This window comes from Hyla sarda, chromosome 9 (assembly GCF_029499605.1).
Source record: "Hyla sarda isolate aHylSar1 chromosome 9, aHylSar1.hap1, whole genome shotgun sequence".
NCBI lineage: Eukaryota > Metazoa > Chordata > Amphibia > Anura > Hylidae > Hyla > Hyla sarda.
Window position 1 is genome coordinate 186000041 of NC_079197.1, and position 20081 is coordinate 186020121.

The 20081-nt window shown below is 40.3% G+C and overlaps 1 protein-coding gene across 4 annotated transcripts in view; it reads right to left on the reverse strand.

The window, feature by feature from the left end:
• Positions 1-800: 800 nt before the first annotated feature.
• OCRL (OCRL inositol polyphosphate-5-phosphatase) overlaps positions 801-20081 on the reverse strand; it is a 91827-nt gene continuing 72546 nt past the window's right edge. For all 4 annotated transcript variants that reach the window (XM_056538221.1, XM_056538220.1, XM_056538219.1 and 1 more), the window contains 3 exons: positions 17036-17163; positions 16841-16952; positions 801-5079 (listed from right to left, as the gene is read on the reverse strand). In XM_056538221.1, the coding sequence (XP_056394196.1) occupies positions 4955-5079; positions 16841-16952; positions 17036-17163 (365 nt within the window). In that variant the 3' untranslated portion in view covers positions 801-4954. The remainder of the gene's footprint in view (positions 5080-16840; positions 16953-17035; positions 17164-20081) is intronic.

The window sequence follows — 20081 nt, forward strand, 5'->3', positions numbered from 1 at the left end:
ACTCTAAGTCACTGTTTTCCAACCAGGGTGCCTCCAACTGTTGCAAAACTACAACTCCCAGCATGCCCGTCCGGTAACACTTTTGTAACAGCTGGAGGCACCCTGGTTGGAAAACACGGCTCTAAGTCGAAGGGAGGGGCAATCCTGGTTCCCTAGAGGTGGGGTTGGGGGTTCGGGCATGTTTGAGTTTCAGTTTTCCAAAAGCTGGAGGCACCCTGGTAGGGAAGCATTGCTGTAAGGAGTTGACGTGGTGGTCACATTGGCTGTCACCCAGCTTACTCAGGAAGACATTTTATGTGGGAAGTTGTAGTTTTGCAACAGCTGGGGGCTCATTGGTTGGTGAAACAATTTCTTAAAAGGTCATACTGTTAAGAGCAAGCCAAGAAACCTACATGGACAAACCATATGGTACCACCATGGGTTCCAATAGAGACATTTTATGAGAACCTTTAGGACAACCCAATCAAATCCACATGGTACCGCCATGGGGTTCCCATAAAGGCATTTTAAAGGAGATCTCCAAGGACTGCACCAATAAAAGATGGCCGCCGTCAATCACTGTGAAACAACAACCTGACAATTGTGCCAGAGAACTAGAGTCAAGTGTGAGCTCAGCCATGAAGAGCTCTCTAAGGTGAGAACCTATGATCAAGCATAATGTCTGCCCAAAAGATAACTCTTCATGGTGGTGCCAGGAGTTGTGCGGCACAAATGCCATGTTGCCAGTGATTAACAGCCATCTTTCTTTTAAAGGAGCAGTTCTTGGAGATTTCCTTTAAAATGCCTTTATGGGAACACCATGGCGGTACCATATGGATTTGGTTGGTTTGTCCTAAGGTTCTCATGAGGTGTCTTATACTTTGGTGTATAGTGAACTCTTTGGCAATTTTATACCCTAAATTTACAAAAAGCCCCTCCCCCACAGACATGCTGACTGATTGCACTCCTAAATTAAGTCATTGAAAGGGTTTATCTATGGAGTCATTCATATCTTGCCTGGGTGGCATTTTACAACAGATCTTGTAAAAAGAAACATTGCATAAACATTTTTACATCTGTATTTCCTAAAAAAAAAAAAAAAAATATATTGAAAATAAATCCAAATATTTTACTCATTTAATTCTTAAACCTAGAAAAATAAATAAAGACGCAAATAAAATATTTTTTTTTTAAAGAATTTCCCCCCTCTCCACAATGTAAGACAAAAATAAGTCACAACACAATTCAGATGGTTTCTGCTCCAGAATTAGCCACATGACAGTTTTTTTTTTTTACCATAAAGCAACGTTCTTACTCTTTGCAGCACTTTTCAGATCTGGATATAATCTTCATATAAAGTTCAAAATATTTGGGGCCCCCTGCATTAATCATCCTGCACCAAGTAGGGATTATATTGGGAAACCCAAATACTCCAGTCACATCCAAAGCTGCAATAGACAGCCTGCTGGTTCCCAGGTCCTGTGCTGTGGAATCTCTGCTGGTTCAGTATTGCACTATAGACAATGTTGAGGTCCCGTCTCTATATACTGTGCGTATGTCACAAATATATACCAAGTGATCTGTACAGACACTGCACCAGAAGGAGCCGTCATGAAGATCTAGTCAGAAAATAAGGAGAATTGTCACTGCAGCTTTGGAAGTGACTGGAGACTGAGATGTGATGTGGACTGTGTGTATGTCAGAGATATACCACAATGTATCCACAGCAACTTGTTCTGTACAGCTACTGAACCAGCAGGGGGTGGTATAGAGACGTGAGCTGAGAACAAAGAAAAAAAAAAGTCGAATTGTAAATGCAGCTCTGGAAGTGACAGTGATTTGGACTGTGTGACTGTCACAGATACATCACAATATATTCAAAGTAACACGTGCTTTACAGCCACTGAACCAGCAGGTGATGTGAGTAAAAATATAGCTAACAATATAGAAGATGAAAATGCAGCTTTGGACATGACTAGAGACCAAGATGTGGCATGGAGTGTGTATGTCACAAATGTACTACAATGTACCCAGAAGAACATGTCCTGTACAGCTAATGAACAAGAAGGAGGTGTCATGAAGATGTAAGGTCAGAAAATAATGAGAATTGTAACTGCAGTTTTGGAAGTGACTGGAGACTGAGATGTGATGTGGACTGTGTGTCACAAATATACCACAATATCTCCACAGCAACATGTTCTGTACAGCTCCTGAACCAGCAGGACTTGGCATGAGATGTGAAGTCAGAATAAAGGAAAAGGAGACGTGCAGATACAGCTTTGGATGTGACTGGGGAGTAAGATGTGATATGGACTGTGGACACAATACAGACACACCACAATGTATACAGCCACTGAACCAGCAGGAAGTGACAAGAAGATGTGTCACAATTAAGAAAAAAATCTGGAAGGTAAAAATGCAGCTTTGGACATAACCAGAGGAGAAGATGTGGTATGGAGTATGTGTGTGTTACAAATATACTACATTGTACCTGGAAGAACATGTCCTGTACAGCTACTGAACTAGCAGGGGGTAGCATGGAGACATGAGGTAAGAAGAAAGAAAAATCTGGAAGGATAAGAATAAGACGTGGGATGGAGTAAAGTAGAGTTCACAAATATACCACAATATAAGCAGAAGAACATGTCCTGTACAGATACTGCACAAGCAGGGGGTGGTATAGAGACGTGAGCTGAGAATAAAGAAAAAAATGTAAAATTGTAAATGCAGCTCTGGAAGTGACTGTGATTTGGACTGTGTGAATGCCACAGATACACCACAATATATTCAAAGTAACACGTGCTGTACAGCCACTGAACCAGCAGGGGGTGACAAAGAGATGAGAAGTGAGAATAAAGCTAACAATCTAGAAGATGAAAATGCAGCTTTGGACATGACTAGAGACCAAAATGTGTTATGGAGTGTGTCACAAATATACTACAATGTACCCAGAAGAACATGTCATGTACAGCTACTGAACCAGCAGGGGGCGACATAGAGACGTGAGCTCAGGACAATCCAGTAGAACAGTAAATGCAGCTTTGGATGTGAATGCAGAATAAAATGGGCCATCGCAAGTAAATAAATCAAGAAAATCCCAACAACCCAGGGACCAGCGGCACAACAGAGACGGGCGATATTTGTGGTAGTCCGCGGCGCTGCCGGTTCCATGTGATTCGATACATTTTTAATTTGTGTAGTTTCACCTCAATGTCATGTAGTGTTTCGGTATAATGTTCCTTAAACAGTTTGGGGGAGGGGGTCACCAGAATTTTGTACCATTTTGTAAAAGGGGAAAATCTAGTCAATAGGTTTGGCTTTTTTTTTGTATACTCTGGCGCCCCCTGCAGGGCTCCTCTATGGCGTTCATGCCGACATTTAGTTATCATTGCACAAGATGAGCTCGGGATAGGGGAGGCCTAAGGGGCCGGATAGTGTTGTACCTCAAGGGTGTGAGCTCCGAGTGTGGAGGGAAAAAAAACAAAACGTGAAAAATCACAAAAAATATGAAAAACATCCCTAATAAATAACAAGTCCGCGAGTCGCCCTCTTCTGTCAAGTCTATGTGCTGCTTCTGAGAAAGATCGGTGACCATCCCCCCCCCACTCACATGGCAGCCATGACATCTCCCAAATAGATAATCACACAGCTTTCCCAGACTTCTGAAAGGCAAATCTGCTGTTATGGGACTTGGCACGGCTGCATCACTCAGACAGATGCACCATTCAGAAGCCTGAGAAAGCTGGGTGATAGTATAAACTGTAAGGCAGTGCTTCCCAACTAGCGTGCGCCCAGCTGTTACAAAACTACAACTTCCAGCATGCCCGGACAGCCGAAGGCTGTCCGGGCATGTTGGAAGTTGTAGTTTTGCAACAGCTGGAGGCACTTTTCAGATGCACCATTCAGAAGCCTGAGAAAGCTGGGTGCTTGAATAAACTCTAAGCCAATGCTTCCCAACCAGTGTGCGCCAAGCTGTTGGGCTGTCTGAGCATGCTGGAAGTTGTAGTTTTACAACAGCTGGAGGCACATTTAAGATGCACCATTCAGAGGCCTGAGAAAGCTTGGTGCTTGGATAAATTGTAGGGCAGTGCCTTCCAACCAGCGTGCGCCCAGCTGTTGGTGCTTTCCGGGCATGCTGGAAGTTGTAGTTTTGCAACAGCTGGAGGCACATTTCAGATGCACCATTCAGAAGCCTGAGAAAGCTGGGTTCTAGGATAAACTGTAAGGCAGTGCTTCCCAACCAGCATGCGCCCAGCAGTTGCAAAATTAGTTTTGCAACAGCTGGAGGCACCTTGGTTGGGAAACACTGCTCTCAGCCCAATGGAATGGCGATCCTTCAGACATGGTTCCCTATAGGTTACTCCCACAGGCAGGTTGGCATTTTAGTTTCGCAACAGCTGGAGGCACCCTGGTTGTGAAACACTGCTGTAAGGAGTTGACATGGAGGCCATATTTGTTGTCACCCAGCTTTTCCTGGAAGAGATTTAAAAAAAAAAAAAAACTGTAATTTAACAGGGATTTTTTCCTTTCTCTAATACGAAACGCTGTATAAATACCATGAAATGGGGCGGACGAAGTCACTTCATAAATACTACGGGAGCGGAGCAAGGGCACTTATATCGGGAACAGCGGACGACACGCGGACTATGGCACCAGAGACAACACAGGAAATGTCCTAAGAGGCGACTCGTGTCCCTCCCCCCCCCCACAGGTCGCTCCGCAGCGAGTGCACCCGATTACCGTACAGAGCCGCAGCGAGTGCACCCGATTCCCGTACAGAGCCGCAGCGAGTGCACCCGATTCCCGTACAGAGCCGCAGCGAGTGCACCCGATTCCCGTACAGAGCCGCAGCGAGTGCACCCGATTCCCGTACAGAGCCGCAGCGAGTGCACCCGATTCCCGTACAGAGCCGCAGCTCGCAGTCTTGTGCCGTATATTCTCCTCCATTACAGAGTCCAGGGGGTTAAGTCGCGGCTCATTCCTCGTCACCTGCCAGCAGGAACCCCAGGATGAAGGTGCTGCCCCGCTGACGCTCGCTCGCCGTCTGCTTTCCTACCAGGTTTGGCGGAGGCCGGAGGAGAAGGGTGGTGAACACGGTCGCTGGATGGAAAAGGCGACAAAATAGAAGGGAAAATTAAAATAAATTTATACATACACACATTTATTTATATATGAAAAAAATAACAATTATTATATATTTATATACACATATATATACAGTCATGGCCGTAAATGTTGGCACTAGAGATGAGCGAACTTACAGTAAAGTCGATTCGTCACGAACATCTCAGCTCGGCGGTTGATGACTTTTCCTGCATAAATTAGTTCAGCTTTCAGGTGCTCCGGTGGCTGGAAAAGATGGATACAGTCCTAGGAAAGAGTCTCCTAATACTGTATCCACCTTTTCCAGCCCACCGGAGCACCTGAAAGCTGAACTAATTTATGCAGGATAAGACATCAACTGCCGAGCCGAGAAGTTCGTGACAAATCAAATTTACTGTAAGTTCGCTCATCTCTAGTCGGCCCCCCTGAAATTTTTCTAGAAAATTAAGTATTTCTCACAGAAAAGGATTGCAGTAACACAGGTTTTGCTATACACATGTTTATTCCCTTTGTGTGAATTGGAACTAAACCAAAAAAGGAGGAAAAAAGCAAATTGGACATAATGTCACCAAACTCCAAAAATGGTCTGGACACAATTATTGGCCCCTTAACTCAATATTTGGTTGCACACCCTTTGGAAACAATAAGTGAAATCAGTGTCTTCCTATAACCATCAATAAGCTTCTTACACCTCTCAGCCGGAATGTTAGCCCACTCTTCCTATAACCATCAATAAGCTTCTTACACCTCTCAGCCGGAATGTTGGACCACTCTTCCTATAACAATCAATAAGCTTCTTGCACCTCTCAGCCGGAATGTTGGACCACTCTTCCTATAACCATCAATAATCTTCTTACACCTCTCAGCCGGAATGTTGGACCACTCTTCCTATAAGCATCAATAAGCTTCTTACACCTCTCAGCCGGAATGTTGGACCACTCTTCCTATACAAACTGCTCCAGGTCTCTTATTGGAAGGCGCCTTTTCCCAACAGTAATTATAAGATCTCTCCACAGGTGATCAATGGGATTTAGATCTGGACTCATTGCTGACACTTCAGAACTCTCCAGTGCTTTGTTGTCATCCATTTCTGGGGGATTTTGACGCATGTTTGGGGTCATTGTCCTGCTGGAAGACCCAAGATCTCAGATACAAACCCAGCTTTCTGACACTGGGCTGTACAGTGCGACCCAAAATCCATTGGTAATCCTCAGATTTCATGATGTCTTGTACACATTCAAGGCCCCCAGTGCCAGAGGCAGCAAAACAACCCAAATCATCACTGACCTCCCCCATATGTCACTGTAGGTACTGTGTTCTTTTCTTTGTAGGCCTCATTCCGTTTTCGGTAAACAGTAGAATGATTTGCTTTACCAAAAAGCTCTATCTTGGTCTCATCTAATGTTGTCCAGACCATTTTTGGAGTTTGGTGACATTGAGGGACATTTATCAATCTTTGCTTATGGATTCTTTTTTTTAGTAATTTTTTCCTTACTTTTGTTTTGCTTATGTGCGACGTATTTATCAACTGGTTTCAGCCTGTTGATAATTTTCTTTCACGTAAGCAATTTTTCCTTTTTTACTTTGGTAGTAGCTTTTTCTGCTCCATGTTTGAGCTGGAGTAAATTTAGTCAATTTTTAACGCTGTTGCGACTTTTTTTTGCGCAGTTGCGACTGTCGCAGTTAATAAATACCTGACTACCCGTAGTCCATTTTAAAATTATTACTACATAGTAAATTTTAGGAAAACTTGCTTTTCTCGCTTTCCAGTCAAAATGTGGCACGAAAAATCGTGTAGTCGCAGTTGCGACAATTATAGTAAAGAAAACCTGACTAAACCCGTTGATAAATGTCCATAATTATGTCCAATTTGCTTTTTTTCCTCCTTTTTTGGTTTAGTTCCAATACACACAAAGGGAATAAACATGTGTATAGCAAAACCTGTGTTACTGCAATATATATACAGAGGAGAGGAGATCTATATATATATATACACAGAGGAGAGGAGATCTATATATATATATACAGAGGAGAGGAGATCTATATATATATACAGAGGAGAGGAGATCTATATATATATACAGAGGAGAGGAGATCTATATATATATATATACAGAGGAGAGGAGATCTATATATATATACAGAGGAGAGGAGATCTATATATATATACAGAGGAGAGGAGATCTATATATATATATATATATATATATATATATATATACAGAGGAGAGGAGATCTATATATATATATGCAGAGGAGATGAGATCTATATATATATACACAAAGGGAATAAACATGTGTATAGCAAAACCTGTGTTACTGCAATATATATATATACAGAGGAGAGGAGATCTATATATATATATACAGAGGAGAGGAGATCTATATATATATATATACAGAGGAGAGGAGATCTATATATATATATACACACAAAGGGAATAAACATGTGTATAGCAAAACCTGTGTTACTGCAATTATATATATATATACAGAGGCGAGGAGATCTATATATATATATACAGAGGAGAGGAGATCTATATATATATATATATATATATATATATATATATATATATATACACAGAGGAGAGGAGATCTATATATATATATACACAAAGGGAATAAACATGTGTATAGCAAAACCTGTGTTACTGCAATATATATATACAGAGGAGAGGAGATCTATATATATATATATACACAGGAGAGGAGATCTATATATATATATACAGAGGAGAGGAGATCTATATATATATATATACAGAGGAGAGGAGATCTATATATATATATACACACAAAGGGAATAAACATGTGTATAGCAAAACCTGTGTTACTGCAATTATATATATACACAGAGGCGAGGAGATCTATATATATATATACAGAGGAGAGGAGATAGATATATATATATATATATATATATATATATATATATATATATATATATATATATATATATATATATATATATAGAAGGCAAAAAGCGGCTGCAGCACACAAAATAGGTGAAAAAATAATAGTGGCTTTAATCCATTATGAATACAAATGCAACGTTTCAGCTGCCAGTGCAGCCTTTATCAAGCATACAGAGTGACTGAACACAAGGAGTATATGTATGGTAACCAATTACAATCAATAAAAATCAGTGACAAAAATCAATAAATATAAACATAATAAAAACAAGCAATCCATAAATGTGAGTGTATAACAACATAAAGCATAGGGACAATATACAAATTGTCAAGTTAATACAGTGTTATAAAAAAGGTGTTATTAAAAACAAGTGGTAAAAACCACAAATTTGGCTTGATTACAAATGTAAAAAACATTAATATCACCTGGAGGACATGTAGTAGCGGCGGGCGCTCACCTGTACATGCTGTAAACATGGCGATAGGACGCCAGAATGGCGTGTATGTGGAATAGAGGCTGCGCGGCAGCACTAGCAGGGGAGATGAGAGTATACCAATCAGGAGGAAGAGCAGGATCACATGGGTCGCATCGCAGTTGCCAGATGGCGCGTGCGTACTGCGACGGAGTGAGTCACTGATAGACATCTCAAAAGAGGGCAATTTAAGAGATAACAACGTAGATGTGAAAAGGGCAGTTAGAGAACCGCAAAGTTAGTATATGACAGTTAGTATATATAATGTATATGTGCCAAGTGTAATAGGGCAGTTGCCCGTGGTAACTATCGATATGAATAGATAAATGAGTGGGGGATGGTGAATGTGTGAAAAGAATAAAAGGAAAAAGTGAAGTAAAAATAAAAAGAAAAAAATAAAAAGTAAAGAAAAAATAAAAAATAAATAAAAAAAATAAAAAATAAAAAAATAAAAATAGAAAAATAATAATATAATAAAAAATAAATAAAAATAAACATAAAAAAATAAGATAATAATTGTTGTTTTGTCAACGTTTCTGGTAACTTACTGATATACACTCGCAATATTTCAGACATACTGGGTGTATTAGTGACCAACTGTTAGGTGACTGTTCAGACCAGTGTCCAGCCATTCGCCGCACTGGTCCGAGTGACTGATATCTGACTAGTCGCGGTTAGCGACAAGTCAGGTAATCAGAAAGACACCCAACTTAAACGGCACTTTACATTTACCCCATGCACACGAGACAGACAGTCAAGAGAACCAGAGTGACATCTGTAGAGAGTAAAACTCTCTCAGTTCGTATAGAAAATATCAAAAATAATAAAATAATGAACGAAAGAAATAAAAATGGAGATCATTATGAAAATAATAAGGAAAAAAAATTAATAAAAAATTGTAAAAAAATAAAATAAAAAATGATAAAAATAAATAGTAAAAATTAAAAATAAAAAATAAAAATAAAAATGAAGTGGAAAATGGAATGTGTTGCGTATAATGTGAAAAATATTTAGTTATTAAGGGTTGATTATAATTGGAATATAGGAAGGTAGAAAAAAATTAGCATTGTAGTGAAGAAAAAACCTTTTGGAAGAAATCTTTTCAATTACTTATATATATGAAACTAATGGTCAATGTATAATGTCCCTCTGAGTGGTATACTCTCCCCGAAACAATATAAATCATAACCTAATGTTGTACGGTGAGGTTCCGTCCAGCTTACTACTTGTCATCCTAGGAAAAAGGGGAAGGAAAAAGGGAAGAGAAAAAGAGAAAGGAACACATTAATTATTCTCAGTCACAATGGTAATCTTATCCTAAAAACGGGAGAGGAGACACAGATAATTATCAGAATTCAGGCATTATAGATTTGGGGTGTTACTGTAAAATCAACATTCAGACCCTTAGGTCGCAAAGACTGCAGCTCAAAAATCCATTTAAGTTCTCTTCTTTTTAGGGCGCCCACTCTATCACCCCCCCGTCTTAATGGTGGAATACAATCTAATAACATAAATTTTAAGTCTCTTTCTTGATGGTGTGCCTCCACGAAATGTTTAGATACCGGAAGATCCATACGTTTTTTTCTTATGGTAAACCGATGGTGATTAAATCTCGTCTTGAAGTCCCATGTGGTCTCCCCTACATAAAGGAGACCACATGGGCAAATCAAGACGTAGATCACAAATTTTGAAAAACAAGTTAAATAATGTTTTAAGTGGTAAATTTTACCTGTTTGGGGATGTGTGAAGCAAGGACCCTTATTCATGTAACTACAGTTGACACACTGTCTACAAGGGTATGAGCCCTTGCTCGCCACAGTTAGATACATCTGAGAATCTGGCTTAGTTGACACATCTGATTTCACAAGTTTATCTTTAAGGTTTGAGTTCCTACGGTATGACATTAAAGGTCTAGAACGAAATTCAACAATATTTGGAAAACTGGCCTTCAATAAGTCCCAATGCCTATTTAAGATTTTTGATATCTGGCCTGAATGATCTCCGAAAGTTGAGACGAAGGGAATCCGAGTTAATTGGGCTCCCTTCGTGGATTTTTGCAGTAAAGTTTCTCTATTCATACAGAGAGTCCTATTCTTACATTCCTCCAACAATTTCTTGGGGTAACCCCGTTTACGAAAATTGTCAGACATTCGTGTAAGAGATGGTTCTACTTGGTCGTCCTGGCCAATGATGCGTCTCGCCCGCATCATCTGACTGGCGGGAAGAGACCGCACCATCGACCTCGGATGACAGCTGCTATAATGTAGCACTGAGTTGCAATCTGTTGGTTTCGTATACAGACTTGTCACCAACTTGTCACCCATAATGGTCACATTGGTGTCCAAAAAGTTAACCATAGTTGTAGATGATGTTAGAGAAAAACTGATGTTCGGATCAATAGAATTAAGATATTGATGAAAAAGGGTCAGTTCAGTCTCGGAGCCTGACCAAATTAAAAAAATATCGTCGATATAGCGCCACCACCCCAGCACATGGCTGGAGTGGGTGGACGCATATACCGACTTTTCCTCCAGCACCGCCATGTACACGTTGGCGTAAGTAGGCGCCACATTCGTGCCCATGGCGGTGCCGGAGGTTTGCAAGAAAAATTCATCATTGAAAGAGAAATAATTATTATGCAGGATTAATTTCAAAAGAGAAATGACAAAATCAACTTTGGCAGGTGAAAAATCTGAAACAATAGAGTCTTTGACAGCCTGTACACCTCCATCATGAGGGATGGAGGTGTACAGGCTGACCACATCAAAAGTAGCAATAGTTGTATCTGGAGGGACCCTGATAGATGAAATTTTGTTTAAGAAATCAAATGTGTCACGTAGGTATGATCTAGCTCCCGTGGCGTATGGCCGTAGGACCTGATCAACAAAAATAGATAAGTGACTTGTGGCCGAACCCCGTCCTGAAACAATCGGTCGGCCGGGGGGGTTTTCAAGTGACTTATGTATCTTGGGTAATAGATACAATAAAGGGATTACTGGAAATTGTACATACAAATAATCATGCAAAGTTTTGTCAATCAAGTTGCATTGTAGAGCCTCATCCAATATATTCTTAATCTTAATATTGATCTCTCTGGTTGGATCACTTCGTAATTTTAGATATGTAGAGCTATCTTGTAGTTGGCGATAAGCCTCCTGTATGTATTTGTCCCTGTCCATGACCACGACCCCGCCACCCTTGTCGGCCGGCTTGATGACGAGGTCATGGTCACGGACAAGGGCATTCAGAGCTTCAATTTCTACGCTAGTCAAATTTGGGTGTTTCAAACGAGTTTCTGCTGATCTAAGTTGTGAGATCTCCCGTTGTACTATTTGACAGTAAGTTTTTGACAAGATAGCTCTACATATCTAAAATTACGAAGTGATCCAACCAGAGAGATCAATATTAAGATTAAGAATATATTGGATGAGGCTCTACAATGCAACTTGATTGACAAAACTTTGCATGATTATTTGTATGTACAATTTCCAGTAATCCCTTTATTGTATATATTACCCAAGATACATAAGTCACTTGAAAACCCCCCCGGCCGACCGATTGTTTCAGGACGGGGTTCGGCCACAAGTCACTTATCTATTTTTGTTGATCAGGTCCTACGGCCATACGCCACGGGAGCTAGATCATACCTACGTGACACATCTGATTTCTTAAACAAAATTTCATCTATCAGGGTCCCTCCAGATACAACTATTGCTACTTTTGATGTGGTCAGCCTGTACACCTCCATCCCTCATGATGGAGGTGTACAGGCTGTCAAAGACTCTATTGTTTCAGATTTTTCACCTGCCAAAGTTGATTTTGTCATTTCTCTTTTGAAATTAATCCTGCATAATAATTATTTCTCTTTCAATGATGAATTTTTCTTGCAAACCTCCGGCACCGCCATGGGCACGAATGTGGCGCCTACTTACGCCAACGTGTACATGGCGGTGCTGGAGGAAAAGTCGGTATATGCGTCCACCCACTCCAGCCATGTGCTGGGGTGGTGGCGCTATATCGACGATATTTTTTTAATTTGGTCAGGCTCCGAGACTGAACTGACCCTTTTTCATCAATATCTTAATTCTATTGATCCGAACATCAGTTTTTCTCTAACATCATCTACAACTATGGTTAACTTTTTGGACACCAATGTGACCATTATGGGTGACAAGTTGGTGACAAGTCTGTATACGAAACCAACAGATTGCAACTCAGTGCTACATTATAGCAGCTGTCATCCGAGGTCGATGGTGCGGTCTCTTCCCGCCAGTCAGATGATGCGGGCGAGACGCATCATTGGCCAGGACGACCAAGTAGAACCATCTCTTACACGAATGTCTGACAATTTTCGTAAACGGGGTTACCCCAAGAAATTGTTGGAGGAATGTAAGAATAGGACTCTCTGTATGAATAGAGAAACTTTACTGCAAAAATCCACGAAGGGAGCCCAATTAACTCGGATTCCCTTCGTCTCAACTTTCGGAGATCATTCAGGCCAGATATCAAAAATCTTAAATAGGCATTGGGACTTATTGAAGGCCAGTTTTCCAAATATTGTTGAATTTCGTTCTAGACCTTTAATGTCATACCGTAGGAACTCAAACCTTAAAGATAAACTTGTGAAATCAGATGTGTCAACTAAGCCAGATTCTCAGATGTATCTAACTGTGGCGAGCAAGGGCTCATACCCTTGTAGACAGTGTGTCAACTGTAGTTACATGAATAAGGGTCCTTGCTTCACACATCCCCAAACAGGTAAAATTTACCACTTAAAACATTATTTAACTTGTTTTTCAAAATTTGTGATCTACGTCTTGATTTGCCCATGTGGTCTCCTTTATGTAGGGGAGACCACATGGGACTTCAAGACGAGATTTAATCACCATCGGTTTACCATAAGAAAAAAACGTATGGATCTTCCGGTATCTAAACATTTCGTGGAGGCACACCATCAAGAAAGAGACTTAAAATTTATGTTATTAGATTGTATTCCACCATTAAGACGGGGGGGTGATAGAGTGGGCGCCCTAAAAAGAAGAGAACTTAAATGGATTTTTGAGCTGCAGTCTTTGCGACCTAAGGGTCTGAATGTTGATTTTACAGTAACACCCCAAATCTATAATGCCTGAATTCTGATAATTATCTGTGTCTCCTCTCCCGTTTTTAGGATAAGATTACCATTGTGACTGAGAATAATTAATGTGTTCCTTTCTCTTTTTCTCTTCCCTTTTTCCTTCCCCTTTTTCCTAGGATGACAAGTAGTAAGCTGGACGGAACCTCACCGTACAACATTAGGTTATGATTTATATTGTTTCGGGGAGAGTATACCACTCAGAGGGACATTATACATTGACCATTAGTTTCATATATATAAGTAATTGAAAAGATTTCTTCCAAAAGGTTTTTTCTTCACTACAATGCTAATTTTTTTCTACCTTCCTATATTCCAATTATAATCAACCCTTAATAACTAAATATTTTTCACATTATACGCAACACATTCCATTTTCCACTTCATTTTTATTTTTATTTTTTATTTTTAATTTTTACTATTTATTTTTATCATTTTTTATTTTATTTTTTTACAATTTTTTATTAATTTTTTTTCCTTATTATTTTCATAATGATCTCCATTTTTATTTCTTTCGTTCATTATTTTATTATTTTTGATATTTTCTATACGAACTGAGAGAGTTTTACTCTCTACAGATGTCACTCTGGTTCTCTTGACTGTCTGTCTCGTGTGCATGGGGTAAATGTAAAGTGCCGTTTAAGTTGGGTGTCTTTCTGATTACCTGACTTGTCGCTAACCGCGACTAGTCAGATATCAGTCACTCGGACCAGTGCGGCGAATGGCTGGACACTGGTCTGAACAGTCACCTAACAGTTGGTCACTAATACACCCAGTATGTCTGAAATATTGCGAGTGTATATCAGTAAGTTACCAGAAACGTTGACAAAACAACAATTATTATCTTATTTTTTTATGTTTATTTTTATTTATTTTTTATTATATTATTATTTTTCTATTTTTATTTTTTTATTTTTTATTTTTTTTATTTATTTTTTATTTTTTCTTTACTTTTTATTTTTTTCTTTTTATTTTTACTTCACTTTTTCCTTTTATTCTTTTCACACATTCACCATCCCCCACTCATTTATCTATTCATATCGATAGTTACCACGGGCAACTGCCCTATTACACTTGGCACATATACATTATATATACTAACTGTCATATACTAACTTTGCGGTTCTCTAACTGCCCTTTTCACATCTACGTTGTTATCTCTTAAATTGCCCTCTTTTGAGATGTCTATCAGTGACTCACTCCGTCGCAGTACGCACGCGCCATCTGGCAACTGCGATGCGACCCATGTGATCCTGCTCTTCCTCCTGATTGGTATACTCTCATCTCCCCTGCTAGTGCTGCCGCGCAGCCTCTATTCCACATACACGCCATTCTGGCGTCCTATCGCCATGTTTACAGCATGTACAGGTGAGCGCCCGCCGCTACTACATGTCCTCCAGGTGATATTAATGTTTTTTACATTTGTAATCAAGCCAAATTTGTGGTTTTTACCACTTGTTTTTAATAACACCTTTTTTATAACACTGTATTAACTTGACAATTTGTATATTGTCCCTATGCTTTATGTTGTTATACACTCACATTTATGGATTGCTTGTTTTTATTATGTTTATATTTATTGATTTTTGTCACTGATTTTTATTGATTGTAATTGGTTACCATACATATACTCCTTGTGTTCAGTCACTCTGTATGCTTGATAAAGGCTGCACTGGCAGCTGAAACGTTGCATTTGTATTCATAATGGATTAAAGCCACTATTATTTTTTCACCTATTTTGTGTGCTGCAGCCGCTTTTTGCCTTCTACATTGGGGACCAGTGACCAGGGTCCATTTGGTTGCTTGCACCTAAGATACTTTTTCATAAGGAGTGCTACTTTTCGCTATATCTTTTTTTCTATATATATATATATATATATATATATATATACACAGAGGAGAGGAGATCTATATATATATATATACACAAAGGGAATAAACATGTGTATAGCAAAACCTGTGTTACTACAATCCTTTCCTGTGAGAAATACTTCATTTTATAGAAAAATATCAGGGCGGCCAACATTTACGGCCATGACTGTATATCTCCAAAAATAGGAGGGGGAAAAATAAATAAAAATGATATATATATATATATATGTTCATATCTATGTTTGTATTTATTTGTATTAATATAAATAAGTAAATAGGAATATATACACACACTATATATATATACACATACATACATATATATTAGGGATCGACAGATTATCGGCCCTAAAAAACGATATCACTCGATCCCTAATATATATATACATATACACACACAAAAAATCTATAAATATCTCTATAAATGCTTCCAATTATATGTATGTGTGTATATATCATTATTTATTTTTATTTATTAATTATAATTAATCTTTATATGGTCAGTTAAAAGAAAAAAAAATCTAGTGTCTTACAAAATCTCATCAATATTTGTTACAATGTATTAGTGCTGATCAGTGTTTCCTATCCAGGGTGCCTCCAGCTGTTGTTAAAGGGGTTCTCCACCATAAGGTGATTTTAGTACGTACCTGGCAGACAGTAATGGACATGATTAGGAAGGATCTGCGCTTGTCTTGGGGATAAATGGCTATGCTGTGAGATTACCATAACACTGTGGATAGCTTTTTGTGAACTGGTATCTCCTGTTTGACTTATGTTTTTTTTTACTACAAATCCCACAATTCCATTTTCTTCCCTCCCACACATGAGCCACCCCACCCATTGAAACAAAAGACCTGTGGTTTTCAATTAGGGTGCCTCCAGCTGTTGCATTCGTTGCAGATTGATCCCTCCACCCATTCAAGCAGACAGGCTCCCTGTCATCAGCTGACTAGTGATGTAATGTCTCGGCCGCATTGCAACCTGGGAAAGATCTGAGACAGCAGTAATTTTGTTTGCTGGTAAAAATAAATATTGGGGTGAAAACCACAGAAGAATTTTGAGAAAACAGTCACACACAGGTACAGACACTATATTATGGACTACACTAACATTACAGCCCCTTTAGCATAGTCAAATAAAAAAAAAAATCCTGGAATACCCCTTTAACTACAACTCCCAGCATGCCCGGACAGCTGAAGGCTGTCTGGGCATGCAGGGAGTTGTAATTTTGCAACAGTTGGAGGCACCCTGGTTGGGAAACACTGACAGACAATGCTCCATCAGCAGCACAAATAATCCTCATATCTGGGACCCCAGACAGCACTGATACATTGTAACAGCCTGCAGCCGCGCGCGCTCCTCACCGATCAGGCTGGCGTTCAGGTTGTTGTCGCTCGTATACTTCAGCAGCTCTCGCAGAAAAGACATTAAATATCGGAACACGTTTCTGTGACATCGGGGCAGTTGGGAGATCACCTATAGGGGGCAGAGGGGAGCAGATGAGAGAAGCTCTGACATAATCCATTCTCAGTGGTTACGGCTTCTATCCGGCAGCGTACCTGGCGGCAGAGCCGTGTGTCGTGCGAGCAGTCGATGCATCTCTGGTAGAGCTCGTAGCAGATCACCGGCTCCGGTAACGCTTCCAGGAAGATCAGCAGCGCCTCCGCCACAGAGTGGTTGCTTCCAGCTGGAGGGGACCATGTTAAGGCGACGCGTAACAATGTATCAGCGGCTGAAACGCTCAGCTTAACCCTCTATGTTCTGAAGGAATCACCTTAACCCCTTCAGGACGGAGTCCATTTTGGCCTTAAGGACCGGAGCGTTTTTTCCACATCTGACCACTGTCACTTTAAACATTAATAACTCTGATGCTTTTAGTTATCATTCTGATTCTGAGAATGTTTTTTCGGGACATATTCTACTTTAACATAGTGGTAAATTTTTGTCGATACTTGCATCATTTCTTGGTGAAAAAAAACGTAAATTTGATGAAAAATTTTAACATTTTGCATTTTTCTAACTTTGAAGCTCTCTGCTTGTAAGGAAAATGGTTCACATATACAATATGTCTACTTTATGTTTGCATCATAAAATTGACAAGTTTTTACTTTTGGAAGACACCAGAGGGCTTCAACGGTCAGCAGAAATTTTCAAATTTTTCACAACATTTTCAAACTCAGTATTTTTCAGGGACCAGTTCAGGATTGAAGTGGATTTGAAGGGTCTTCATATTAGAAATACCCCATAAATGACCCCATTATAAAAACTACACCCCCCAAAGTATTCAAAATGACATTCAGTCAGCGTTTTAACCCTTTAGGTGTTTCACACGAATAGCAGCAAAGTGAAGGAGAAAATTCACAATCTTCATTTTTTACACTCACATGTTCTTGTAGACCCAATTTTTGAATTTTTACAAGGGGTAAAAGGACAAAATTTTTACTTGTATTTGTAGCCCAATTTCTCTCGAGTAAGCACATACCTCATATGTCTATGTAAAGTGTTCGGCGGGCGCAGTAGAGGGCTCAGAAGGGAAGGAGCGACAAGGGGATTTTGGAGAGTACGTTTTTCTGAAATGGTTTTTGGGGGCATGTTACCTTTAGGAAGCCCCTATGGTGCCAGAACAGCAAAAATAAACCACATGGCATACCATTTTGGAAACTAGACCCCTCGGGGAATGTAACATGGGATAAAGTGAACCTTAATACCCCACAGGTGTTTCACGACTTTTGCAAATGTAAAAAAAAAAAAATTACCTAAAATGCTTGTTTTCCCAAAATGTTTTAATTTTTAAAAAGGGTAATAGCAGAAAACACCCCTAAAAATTTGAAGCCCAATTTCTCCCGATTCAGAAAACACCCCATATGGGGGTGAAAAGTGCTCTGCTGGCGCACTACAGGTCTCAGAAGAGAAGGAGTCACATTTGGCTTTTTGAAAGCAAATTTTGCTCTGGGGGCATGCCACATTTAGGAAGCCACTATGGTGCCACGACAGCAAAAAACCCCACATGGCATATCATTTTGGAAACTAGACCCCTCGGGGAACGTAACAAGGGGTTAAGTGAACCTTTATACCCCACATGTGTTTCACGACTTTTGCATATGTAAAATGCTTGTTTTCCCAAAAATTTTACATTTTTAAAAAGGGTAAAAGCAGAAAATACCCCCCAAAATTTGTAACACAATTTCTCCCGCGTACGGCGATACCCCATATGTGACCCTAAACTGTTGCCTTGAAATACGACAGGGCTCCAAAGTGAGAGTGCCATGCGCATTTGAGGCCTAAATTAGGGACTTGCATAGGGGTGGACATAAGGGTATTCTATGCCAGTGATTCCCAAACAGGGTACCTCCAGCTGTTGCAAAACTCCCAGCATGCCTGGACAATCAGTGGCTGTCCGACAATACTGGGAGTTGTTTTGCAACAGCGGGAGGCTCCGTTCTGGAAACAGTGGCGTACCAGATGTTTTTCATTTTTATTGGGGAGGGGAGGGGGGCTGTGTAGGGGTATGTGTATATGTAGTGTTTTTTACTTTTTATTTTATTTTTTGTGTTAGTGTAGTGTAGTGTTTTTAGGGTACAGTCGCACGGGCGGGGGGTTCACAGTAGTTTCTCGCTGGCAGTTTGAGCTGCAGCAGAAAGTTTGAGGCAGCTAAAACTTGCAGCCAGATACTTACTGTAATCCTCTGTCCATGTGAGTGTACCCTGTACGTTCACATTGGGGGGGACATCCAGCTGTTGTATAACTACAACTCCCAGCATGCCCGTTGGCTGTCGGTGACTGCTGAGAGTTGTAGTTTTGCAACAGCTGAAGGCACACTGGTTGTGAAACAGAGTTTTTTTTTACCTAACTCAGTGTTTCACGACTGGTGTGCCTCCAGCTGTTGCAAATTACAACTCTCAGCAGTTACCGTACACCATGCATCGTACATGCTGGGAGTTGTAGTTTTGCAACAACTGTAGGCACACTGGTTATGTATCACTGAGTTTGTGACCTAACAGTGTTTCACAACCAGTGTGCCTCCAGCTGTTGCAAAACTACAACTCCCAGCATGTACGGTGCATGGTGTACGGTGACTGCTGAAAGTTGTAGTTTGCAACAGCTGGAGGCACACCGGTCGTGAAACACTGAGTTAGGTAAAAAAAAACTGTTTCACAACCAGTGTGCCTTCAGCTGTTGCAAAACTACAACTCTCAGCAGTCACCGACAGCCAACGGGCATGCTGGGAGTTGTAGTTATGCAACCAGCAGATGCACCACTACAACTCCCAGCATGCACTTTAGCTGTTTGTGCAAGCTGGGAGTTGTAGTTAGACAACAGTTGAAGGTACACTTTTCCATAGAAAAAATGTGCCTCCAGCTGTTGCAAAATCATAAGTCCCAGCATGCCCATAAGGGAATGCTGGGAGTTGTGGTGGTCTGCCTCCTGCTGTTGCATAACTACAGCTCCCAGCATGCCCTTTTTGCATGCTGGGAGCTGTCACTCACCTCCAACGATCCACGCCGGAGAGTCAGTCCCTCGTCGTCACCGCCGCTGCTCCTGGGGCCCCGATCCCAACATTGACGCCGGGTATCGGGGTCCCCAGCACCCGGGGTGCACGTCCCG